Source organism: Montipora capricornis, chromosome 12 (genome assembly GCF_036669925.1).
Source record: "Montipora capricornis isolate CH-2021 chromosome 12, ASM3666992v2, whole genome shotgun sequence".
NCBI classification, from domain to species: Eukaryota; Metazoa; Cnidaria; class Anthozoa; order Scleractinia; family Acroporidae; genus Montipora; species Montipora capricornis.
Window position 1 is genome coordinate 28716089 of NC_090894.1, and position 12500 is coordinate 28728588.

Below are 12500 nucleotides of genomic sequence, written 5' to 3' on the forward strand. Positions count from 1 at the left end.
CGGAGATTCACATTGATATTGTCAAACATATGCTAAAATGCTATTTTAAACATATGAATGAAGTGGGTAGATTCTAAAGAAACTGTGGTGCTGCGTCGGTGGGGAAGTGGCATACAAAAATTTGGTTTTATCAACAGAGTTGATAATGTAAATTGACCACCGTACAGAGATTCTAAAAGCTGACGTTTCGAGCGTTAGCCCTTCGTCAGAGCGAATCGAGGAATTGTGGGTTACGTGTAATTTTTATAGTAGCGTAGGAGCTACGCTATTGGTGGTAACATGGCAACGTGAAAAATAGGAATACAATAGTTAAATGAAAAGCGTTCGTTCATTAATACCGTGAGGATTAAGGGTGCCAATTTAGACTTCGACGTCTATGTAGTGATGATTCTGATTTTTCCAGCATATCAGAGGAGATGTGCAAGTTCTTCGAAAAACGTGGCTATCCTGTCTCTGTGGTCAAAGCGGGCCATCATCGCGCCCAAAAATTTGATCGACAGTCAGCACTACAAACGTCACAAAAAGATAAGAATGACAGAATTCCATTCACCCTCACTTTCCATCCTCATAATCACGCAGTCAAAGTATCATTCTTAACAACTTTAAATTACTCCAAAATGATCCCGAGACTGGTAGAATCTCTTCGCAACCTCCACTTATTTCATTCAAACGCGACAAAAACGTAGGCAACTTTTTAGTTACAAGCGCGCTCCAAACTAACGAGCAACCCGGCACTTTCAAATGTGCGCGCTCACGATGCAAAACTTGTCCTTTTACTCTTAACACTAGCAAAACATCGGGATCTAAGCGATCTCTTAAGATCACCGATCGTTTCGCATGTACCTTCGCAAAATGTCATTATTGCATAACCTGTACGTTATGCCGATAAATCATACATTGGTGAGACAGGTAGACGACTAGGTGACCGATTCCACGAACACCTTCGCGATGTTGAAAAGAATGACAAGGATGCATCTAAGCCAGTCGCTTGTCACTTTAATTTCCGTAACCACTCCAAAAAGCACATGGCAGTCTGCGGGCTTTCCCTACATCAAAGTACGACGGAAAGCCGCAAGCATCTGGAACAAACATTCATCTTCCAAATCGGCACCCTTAATCCTCACGGTATTAACGAACGCTTTTCATTTAACTAATGTATTTCTATTTTTCACGTTGCCACGTTAACACCAATAGCGTAGCTCCTACTCTACTATAAAAACTACTCATAACTCACAATTCTCGATTCGCTCTGACGAAGGGCTAACGATCGAAACGTCAGCTTTTAGAATCTCTGTACGGTGGCCAATTTACATTTACATTGGGAACACAAGCAAATATTCAAAGGGAACAAGGACCCCCTCCCCCCTTCCTTCCTTCCTGGGAGGGCCTCAAGAAGTGTATGGTCCATCCCTTTTCAGCGGGTGATGCATTTAACAAAATTTGTTTCAAATCTTTTTTGCCATGAGTCTAGCATACTTTTGTTGGGGGTGGAGGGGGTGGCGTCCTTCCTTACTTAACCTGAGACCATTCTACCCTACCGAACATAGCTCTGAAATACTGTTCCTAACTTTATGCTACTGAAAGTAGTTAACTTGAGCCAAAAAGGCCCTTGGAATAAGCCCCTGGTTATGAAGACTTCCTACGGGTGAACAGAAATTTCATGACGTGACAAGTCTCATGTGGTCATATGATCATGAGTGGTAGTTCCATCAAGATCAATGTTCAAGTGGTGTTACCTTTTCAATGTAGTCAATGGTTCGTCTCCTGGTTTTTCTCCAGTCTGAGGGTTGACTGTTGTAATGGAACACCTTTATGAACAGAAAATGATTTTTTTTAAATCAAAGATTATGATAACAAATGGAAACAACCAAAACTGAACGTAGGGGGATTTCATTTAATAGCACATTTGGGGGGGGGGGGGGGGGGGGAAGGGGGGAAGGGGGCTGCCAAATTACATGCCTGGAAAGTCCATAACTCCATCCCCCCAAAAGTACCGGGATGCGCCCTTTGGGTTCAGGGAACAATAAGGCACAAAAATTAACAACGGAAACAATGGAACCTAATCCTAAACACAATAGAACAGCACCCCATACTTGTCCAATGAAATTAGACGTCATAAACAGTGCGTGGTATCTGCCCCTGGACCATATCATAGTTAGTGGAGGGAGACTAACTATGACCATATCACTGACTTTATTTGTCATTTTGCTTTTTCGTCTGCAGAGTCTGCTTTTCTATTGGTCAGTGCCAAGAGCACGGACTCTGGTCACAGCCAAAAATATGTGCAGTTGCGGTAATGGTATCAACCATTGTTGTTTCAAATTTCTGAGAATACACAGAAGAGCCAGAAGTCTTTGATTCATGGACTTGCTGCTTTGGCTGTGGCCAGAGTCTGTCATGTTCTTGGCACAGAGCAAAAGAAGAGAGGACTCTGGGGAAGAGAATAGTCATTTCGTTGAAGACCACACAAAAAAGCACCATATGTTATAAGGGAATCTTTGCTGACATCATTTTTTAAACTCTTTTTCTTTCATTGACATACAAGTTTTCCCACAGAAGGCAAATTGACTTCAAAAGGTAAAAGAACTTGTTTAACTTAGTTAAATCCAATTTTAAGTCTTTCAGCTCTGATGATGAGCCAGTTATTAGCCATCAAAAACTAATAAAAAGCGCTAATAATTCCATGCATCCACATGAGCCGATCCTGAATTGGGCCATTTCATGCTGCTGTTTAAACAGCGGACGGTAAAAAAATCAATCAAAATATAAAACCCTCAAGCAGTGCATACAGTTAGATCAAAGCGACTAAAGTAGCTGAAAGCAAGCCTGGCAAAATCCAGACCTAAAAGGGATTCAAACCCATGACCATGTAACATAAACCCTTCTCCAAAATGGCGGCCAAAAAATCAAATAAGTTAAAATTAAAAACTGATACCAGAAATAGAAAGAGCACCTTTACTTTAGTAACCCTTCAGCAGATCAGGTGCAATATCAGCTGAGAAAATGTAAGTGAAAAATGAAAAATTTACAAACGCTTGTATAATTGGGGGTATGGCACATGGTCCCCTTGTCTTACAAACGTCTGTTAATTTGTCAAATTCCAACTTACATTTTCGCAGCTGATATAACACCTAATACGCTGAAACTTTGTAGGGTTACTTATATCTACAGGTGGCACTCTTTCTATTTCTGCATACTAACTATGATTTCTGGTATCAGTTTTTCATTCAGTTCAATTTTAACTCATTCAAATCCATTGCCGCCATTTTGGAGAAGGGTATATTGCACTGCACTGCTCTACCAACTGAGCTTGCTATCCAGCCAGCAGGGATACTGTTCAAATTGCAAATGTGAATGAAATGACTTGTCTAAATTGTTTTTTTCATACATGTATATTCTACAAAAAAGGAGTGCATACAGTAAAGCTGTTGTTTTCTAAATGCACAACAACTCAACCCTTTGACTACCAGTAGTGATCAGTGTGTAAATTGTCCTCACAATATTTTCGATGAAATGTCAATCATAAAGGTATTGAGAATAGAGATAATTGTCAGCTTAAGACGTGTGATCTTGATATAACATCAAATTCTCATGACCACCCAACAAAGAAATCTATGGTAATAGGAAGGAGAATAAACGTATCGATCTTGGGAATGAAAGGATAAAGGACGTTGCTTACCTTGAGCAGATCATAACAAATCGAAATTCCATGTCACCCACTCTTATTCTTTTACCTTCCCATTTGTACTTCAAGATAACCAAACAGAAAGAAAAAACAAACCTCCAATTTACAATATGAAGCAATCAATATGAAAAGGAATACAGGGTTCTCCCTAGTTTTCAGAACAACGGGTAAGGGACCTTTTCAAAGCGGTAAAACATTTGGTTAATGTTGGACGTTCTGCAAAGGATAAGTGACTTCTGAGCATTTGCAGGCGGTAATAAGTGCTTTTACAAACGGTAAATTTTACCGGTTACCGCCTGATAAGGAGAAACCTGGGAATATGACTCCAGAGTACAAGATTGTTACCAACTGGTTTTTAAAACAATAATTCCTAAATTTTGTCAGTAATCTTACAAGAGTATTGAAGATATTATCTTGCAACCATTACAACAAAGGTTGAGTGTTGTCAATGAATTATAATTGGAATGTTCCTCCAAATTTGTACAATTACGTATAATGTTTTCAACAACTAAAGGAACATAAATGAACAGCTTAATCTGCCAAAAGTTGATCAATACTCTTCCCTTTGCAAGAACTTTGTTGGGAGGAATGATTGTTTGGTATATCACTTCTAGCCAACAGAACAAAGTTCTTGTAAACAAATTCAATTATATGCTATTATGCTATCTATGCGATACTTTATCCACACCAACAAACTACATATACACAAAAAAAAATCAATATTCTTCAAGATTTTGTAGACAAAATAGGTCCCAAGTATAAAACTGAGAATATTGTAACCTATCTAGATATGGAAAGATGATCTAGAAATAAATCTTTTTTCAAGTTTCCAGTTCCATGACATCTTCTGTTTCGAAAATACAGCATTTAGAATTTCCGAACTGTCACCTTGACTGACACCATGAGACAAAGCTACATGTATTTGGTTGAAAAAAATGTCTATCCCTATGAATCTCTGCAGTTTGAGCCTTTCCAGTATACTAGGAAATCTGTTCATACACATGACTGTATTTTATACACACATATTTGACCTGAAACCAGAAAAAGGCCCATGAAATAAAAGTTAGGCAGATCATGGCATTTAGACAAGCAACATTTTTAGTACATGTAGTTGCCAGCAAGTGTGAAAAAACCCATGCTTGAGCGGAATTTTTCTTCAGTTTGTAAGGGTTGCTGGCAACTACATTTTGTACTTGCGTTGTTTGTTTACCTAAACGTGATGACTACGCTAACCTTCATTTCACGCCTATTCCGAAGCTTCAATATAAGAAATTTCATAATAAATTATTCTAAAATGAAAAGCAACATGATATCTAGCTGCCCCTTAAAAAGGTGTTTTGACTCTTTCACTCCCAAGCCGGGCTGAACTGGCCATACTAAAGTATTTCACTCTGTCTAACGCCAGACGATTTTACTCATCAATGGGGAACCCCTGGGAGTCAATGGGTTAATCACTCGCTGAAGAACCATGTCTCCATTAAATTAGGTGGATTCCAGGCCCATTTCAGTAATGAAACAAGGGAACCAACAGTTGGTTAAAATCATTTCCGTTAAAAATTACCTCTCCAAATGCCTCAGGACCACTGATCACAATATTTGGCCGAAATCTGTGCATCGTGATTGGAGATTGAAGCTCTTCGTTAACTCTTCTTAAAGTTGCTTCAGAAGCAATAAGATATGGTGCAAAATCACTAAATGATACCTTGGGAAAAATGCACAATTTAAAGAAAAAATTCAATTTATTTAATACAGCGATTTAAAATGATGTTGACATAATAATATTACAATAACCAAGTAATTATTTAGTCACACTTCAAAACACTAAACAATGTCCTTGCATCAATGAAAACTGAAAAATAATGCTGTAGTTTTGTTGCCAATTACCACTGAAGTGCACTGAAGCTATTCTTTCTTGTGGGCAGCCAAGGAAGGAGAGGGTGGAAATGGTTGAAACTTGAAAAAACTGGCCAGTGTCTTCAGAAAGACACCAAAAATTAAATATGAATAGCTCTTTGTGCCATAAATGTATTTCATATCTTGTCAGTGGGTTGTCAGGAATGTTTTATGTGTGAACTTAAGTAGTAATTTACTACAAAAACCACTGATCTGTGGAACGAGAGGGAATTTACATATCTCTGCCCAGCCCACTTTCGCTTGTAAATAGTTCCAATTTTTAAGAAGTATTGGCAGAACTGAGCGCATATGGAAGGCTCTATAATCGTGGAAAAACTCTTGGAGAGACTTGAGATTATCCCTTTGAAGACCAAACCGGCTGAAACTGGCCAGACATTTTACTCTGTCTAATGCCAGACGATTTTACTCGTCAATGGGGTACCCCTGGGAGTCAATGGGTTATACAAGACATTATTGGAAAAGGTGGAGACTTCACCACAGTTTCTTCATAGGACGTTTATCTACGATTCCCAAAGAAAACAGAGATAGACTGTGAAAACATGTTTTTCCATTGTTGGGGTTGTTATTGTACACCTTAAGCCCATGGGAAAGGAATTTCATCAAAATGTTCAACGGAAGTGGGTATTGGCAGGCGCGGTGGCCTCATGGTTAGTGTGCTTGACTCCGAAGCGAATGGTCCGGGTTCGGGTCCTGGCCGGGGACATTGTGTTGTGTTCTTGGGCAAGACACTTTACTCCCACAGTGCCTCTCTCCACCCAGGTGTAAATGGGTACCGGTGAAAAGCTGGGGGTAACCCTGCGATGGACTGGCATCCCATCCAGGGGAGAGTAGAAATACTCCTAGTCGCTTCATGCCCTGGAAACCGGGATAAGCTCCGGCCTGATGGGCTACTTGGCTCGTATGCAGACTTTACCTACCCTACCTGTGAAAACATGTTTCTCCATTGTTGCGGTCGTTATTGTACACCTTAAGCCCGTGGGAAAGGAATTTCATCAAAATGTTCAACTGAAGTGGGTGCCGGGCAGTGACTCGGTAATTCAGACCCATTACACAGATCGGTGGTTTTCGTACTAGTAGATTTTTACCCATTTTTGACCTAAAAACAGCAAATTAAACATGACAGTGCCCCTTTAAGAAGCATTTTTCTGACACCCTCCAAAAAATTAATGATTCTTAAAGGTGTTGTTCTGTCAAGTGCCAGATGGTTTTACTTGTCAATGGGAATCCCTCATGGGTGAGAGGGCTATATCTCTCTATAAATAAATTACAAGTATATACACACCGTACCTGTAGATATGACTTTCAGTGGGAAGACGATTGGCAATGAGACCACTCATACAAATCATGCCCTCTCCCCCTTTTAAGGAGGAGAGGGCAGGAGCTGTTTACTCATTCATTAAAGATGAAGAGGTTAACCAAACTCTTTTTTCAAACAAAGCTCAGAAATCTCTTTCTGGACCAAGACACAATTAATCAAAATCGAGTTCTTTACATTTCCAGCTTCATGACCCTAGGGAAGCTCTTTTTAAATTATTTACAAAATACCTTAAAATGTTCCTCCAAGTGTACCCCAATACTGGTCAAAACAGGGGCAACCGTTGACCAAAACAGAACAAAACAGGGATATATGAGTGACAACAGAGAAAGAAAAGTATGCGTTCAGGCCTTTTCTCATAGTCCACGCTAACATTTACAGTTACCTCATTGTTGGAAACAGATAGCAAAGGCTTAGACATAAAGGTACACTTTGTGCTGGACATCAAAATTGAGCGTGCATCTGACTGAGCGTGCATTTCTGGACATATGTATGATCATGGGGTAAACATTATTACCATAAGGGTTGACCCAATTTATAGTGACCTGAGATAAGAACATCACAACACTGACACAATGATGCCTTTTACAGCGCAACACGCCTTACCGTGGCCACCCAACAAACCTTCACATTTCAGAACCATGTGTAAATACATCAACTCAACAACCCATGCAAAGGTGTTCAACTTACAACCATGCAAACTTTGGGAGGAGGTGTGACTGTCAATCAAATTTGCACACCCTGATTGGCAGATAATTTGTAAAAGACTCTTTTAAGTGGCCACCGTAAGGCACGTCACACTGTAATATCATGTTTGTTCTGACAATTCTCTTCTTAACCCACTAGCAGTGTTTAACATGTCATGTCAGATGGATGGTTAAATGTATGAATGTTTGTCAAAATTGTTGGTGAAACAACTCCAGATCTTGCTACTGTAACTGACTTCAAAGGTTGTTTGACAAGTTTGAGCCCATGTTGTTTCCAGGTCAATTTACATGTACTCACAATTGGGCCAGGAATTCCAATGAAAAAAACAGAGCTTGAACCTATAGTACTTCCCAAAAAGTACTGTAGCCTATTTAATTGGCCAATCATGAGGTTTGTATACTGTGGGAGATATTATATTATTATTTCTACATACCTTATCATCAGGCATGGCGAGGCTTCTCTTTTCTTCCATATCTATTGGTCTTGGCTTGGACAGCTTGTACAGTGTGCAGTTGGGTCTATTTAAATACTTTGAGAACCATTCTGATGCTTCATCTCCAGCATACTGACCCTCTGCATTTATTCCGTACACTCTGTTCACACAGAAGAAAATTGTTTTTATTAACCTCTTTCTAACCAAGCGTGAGGGTTGTACTGGGGAATAATGGCCAGAGGTCGTGGCAGTACGGCAGTACGGCAGTGGCAGTGGCAGTGAAGTGAGGTCTGTACAAAACTGACCAAGGGCCAATTAATATTCCCCAGTTCAGTCATGCAGGAGCAAATGAGGTTAATAAGTTAAGTATTATAACATGGCATTGTTTCTTTGAGTGATCAGACACTTCTCCACTTGGTGAATATTGATTTCATAATCTTTGTAGTTATAACTTGCGTAGCTGGCAGTAGTGTTGGCACAAGAGCCAAATTAACAAGCAGCGAAGCCGTGTGAAGAATGGGGAGGGCTGCTGTGAAATATATGTATTTCACAGTGGTTCTCCCCATTCTCCCCGCCAACAATACCGCCAGCTATGTGGACTATCGTCTTCCATCATCAAACTGTGAATGGGAACCATTTACATAATTGTACTGTTGTGAAAAACACAATTACATTTCTTCAATCGTGTCAGTTAGCAACCGACAACTGCAAAAAACCGCTTGAGTTGGTTGAGCATCCACCTGTTGTGGGGGAGGTGACGATTTTAGATCCAACACGCAGGGTCATAAAATAACTGCTCTTCTCACTGCTAAATTTGTGGGTACATGTATGTCTGGAAATGTGAGTCATAAAGCTTGCTATGAAGTGTCCCCTTTCTCTTCCTTCAACATCACTCAAGGCCAGGGATAGACAGACCACGAACGTCACACAGTATTCCCTAAAACCTGCACCTCACATATACCGTAAATGAAAAGCTGCATACCCTAACCGCAAAACACTAACGCTGACACTTATGTACCTCACTGTTGGAAACTGGTAGCAAAATAATGATTAGACTTGAGGAGACAGTGTTGGATATCAAATTCTTGTGTGCATTCAAATAATAATTATTATCTGCATTTCTGCGCATAGGTATGAAATCAATGTGTCTTTAGAGGACCCTGACTGAATCATAACAGATAAGTTTCTGGCTTAAATAATTTATTGTTTCCTCCAGATAATTATCGATGGGCTTGTAACTGGAGTTTTAACATTAACCCAACAGATGCAAGTGTACATTTACATTTTATCACCTGTTACACTGTAATAGAAAAAGTACGTAGTTTACTCATTGCCTGTACCTAATGTTCTTGGTTTCCTTTTCATTCTTATGAATGTTCAGTTGTAAGGGTTTCATTCCAGGAGCATCCAGACAAAGATATTTGTCACCCTCAAAGTGAGGAATGACCAAGGCAAGCTTTGGGTCTTTCCGCTGGGCCACAAACTGATCATTTTCATCTAGAATAATCCAGTGCCTGAAACCAATAATAAAGACTTTTTGATTAATTTTATCTTCATCTAATTAACATGGCCCTAGTTGCTCAAAGACATGATAACTTTACTGGATGGAAAAAGTCCCTTAAGTTTCTGTTACAATCTATGCAAAGATTTCAGTATAGTAACCTTGCTCAATTAACTGTGAATAATTGCACACTTTTAATTAATAATGCACCAGTCAATGTAAATCCCTGCGCCCCCAATCTGGGAAAAGCTGTGACATTAGCGGGACCATACCCCAGGTGCAACATTCAAAACTGTCCAAGTAAGCCGGGTCTTGAACAAGATTTGCTCTTTGGTATCCAAACTGAATTTCTCTGCTGAAGGATTGGAGTCTAGAACTGTGTCACACCGAGACTGGGACCATATCAGACATGCAGCCATGAAAATGACAGATTTAAAGACTTGCTGCTTGTTAATATGCTTTATCCTAACTTTACCTAAACTATAGAATACAGGGCAACTTTTGAAACAGCGATTTTTTCAGTGGCTACTGAACCACTCAAACTACCTTTAATGCTTGTTCTTTATTTGGAATTTTACTGACAAGCTGTGCAAGCATGTAGCTCACTTTCTCTTGTTCTTTTGTCAAAGTCCCTGCCTTTTCCCAGGGTGTTGAGGTTGTCAAAAGAAGATTTGTGATTGGCAAATCTTGTTTTAAAAGAGTTCTCAGTGAGTCCAACGTAAGTTTGGGCTGCGCTTGTTATCTTCAGTTGTCACTGTTGCTTGGTAAACCACAGATGATATAAGGCAATTCCTGGCTATAGGGCAGTCTGCTGGTATTCGGCAGTTGCATGCTTTCAAAACTGGTGGTGTAGTTGTTTTCTGTAAGGTTGATTTATTGTTGCCATCGACCTTCTGCTTGAGGTTGGGCATGCAACAGTAGCTGATCTTTACGGTGTTGCGGTTGAAGATTTTGTGTAATACAGCTGACTTTCTGGGAACTCTTCATCGAGGATCTTAAGGAACATTCGTCAAATGTTTGTAGCCACGTTCTTGCTAAAAGGTGAGTTGTACCAAATGATTTTCCTGCCGCGGTTCCTTCTGGTGGAGTTTGAAGACTGTGTTATGCTTGGTGTGAATGCGACCTGGTGATTGTATCTGCTGTCATCGAGGGCTTTCTGATAAAGAGGTGCCGCTTCGTTAAATGAGTATTCATCAATTGAGATTTTGGACAAACATTTGTTGGTGGATTTCGGAATGTTTTCGATAATGCGAGGTGGATGGTTTGATTTCTCGTTGATGTAGAGTGGGATGTTTCCGGGTTTGGTGAAGGCCATGTATTTACCATTAGACAGGTTGAGGGTGACATCGAGGAAGTTTACGGTTTCTTTGTTGGCCTCAATTGTAATTTTCAGCCAGCAATTACTGAAAATACCGCACAGATCTTTTTTTTTTTATGAGCTCTGTTTGCCGTCGTGATGCTTTGGATATCCCGAGGCCGTCATCTCTGTATAAGCCAAAGTTGCATGTATTGCCAAACTTCTCTTTGATTTTGTGCAGGAGACAAGTACCAACAAGCAAGATTCAGCACCATCGTAGCTCCCCATAGTGACGACTGTTACAATATGTTATAAATAGCTCGTTTACTTCGTAAGTCACGTGACACTTGATTGCAATATAATCATCGCATGACTCTTTAGTTATGATTCTCGTGTAATTCTCTAGACGTGCTGCATCACGATAGCTTACAATAAACCTTGGAGTGACTCCTGAAGAGCCGTTTTTCTGCCTCCTGATAGTAGACAAAACAGCGCGTGATACATGGTGGCAGCGAGTGGTAAAAGCTTCATCTGAACCATGACTACGACATCGACATCGCCAACGACAACGATATCGACCGCTTCATCCTCTCCCGCAACACCTTCAACATCCAGTGGCACTGGGACAGCGCCCATCACGCACACGTTTTCGCCTCCTCCGGTCCACGGTCTCAAACCCCCTGGCAAGCTAAACCCATCAGGGAATTTGGCAGACACCTGGAAGTCATACAAACAGGTATGGGAAAACTACTGTCTTATTTCTGGGCTAAACTTGCAAACAGAAGAATACAAGGTAGCATTCTTCCTACACTGCCTCGGAACGGAAGAACTTAAAATTTACAATGGCTTTCAATTTGACAATGAGCCCGACCGTAAAATCTTAGCAAAGGTCTTAGAAAAGTTCGATGAATTTACACTGGGCCAGACCAATGAAACATACGAACGCTATGTTTTTAAGAGCCGCAATCAAGAAGAACAGGAATCCATTGATGCCTATGTCACTGTTCTCAGAAATCTCGTCTAAGCTTCACTCCTCTCACATGGGGACAGAGTCCTGCCTGCGCCGAGCGCGCGAACATGTCTATTGGCCAGGAATGTCAGCAGAGATCAAACAAGAGGTGGAGAAATGCGAGATCTGCCGAACGTTTGAAGCAAGCCAGCAGAAGCAAACCCTTATGCCACACGAGGTACCAATGCGTCCTTGGCAGAAAGTTGGTACAGACCTGTTTGAACTCAAAAGCAAAAGTTACCTGGTAACAGTCGACTATTTCAGTAACTTCTGGGAAGTGGACAAACTGCCTGACACTAAGGCGAGAACGGTGATCCTAAAACTGAAGAACCACTTCGTCAGATACAGCTGCCCGGACGAAGTTGTTTCTGACAATGGCCCGCAGTTCTCCTGCAACGAATTCGCTACATTTGCTCGTACCTGGGAATTTAAACACTGCACTATCAGTCCCGGAAACAGCAAGGCAAATGGAAAAGTCGAATCTGCCGTGAAGACGGCAAAGCGACTCCTCCACAAAGCACTTGAAGCTGGCACCGAACCGTACTTGGCGATTCTTGACTATCGAAATACGCCCACACAAGGAATCAGGTCAAGCCCTGCCCAGCGTCTGATGAACCGGAGAACGAAGACTCTACTCC

General features: G+C 40.7%; 1 protein-coding gene across 1 annotated transcript in view; it reads right to left on the reverse strand.

Annotated features, from left to right (window-relative positions):
• LOC138025216 (mitochondrial amidoxime-reducing component 1-like) overlaps positions 1-12500 on the reverse strand; it is a 20587-nt gene that overhangs the window by 1223 nt on the left and 6864 nt on the right. The window contains exons 3-7 of the mRNA XM_068872423.1: positions 9396-9569; positions 8056-8215; positions 5247-5387; positions 3680-3747; positions 1737-1808 (exon numbers count right to left, since the gene is read on the reverse strand). Coding sequence (XP_068728524.1) covers positions 1737-1808; positions 3680-3747; positions 5247-5387; positions 8056-8215; positions 9396-9569 — 615 coding nt within the window. The remainder of the gene's footprint in view (positions 1-1736; positions 1809-3679; positions 3748-5246; positions 5388-8055; positions 8216-9395; positions 9570-12500) is intronic.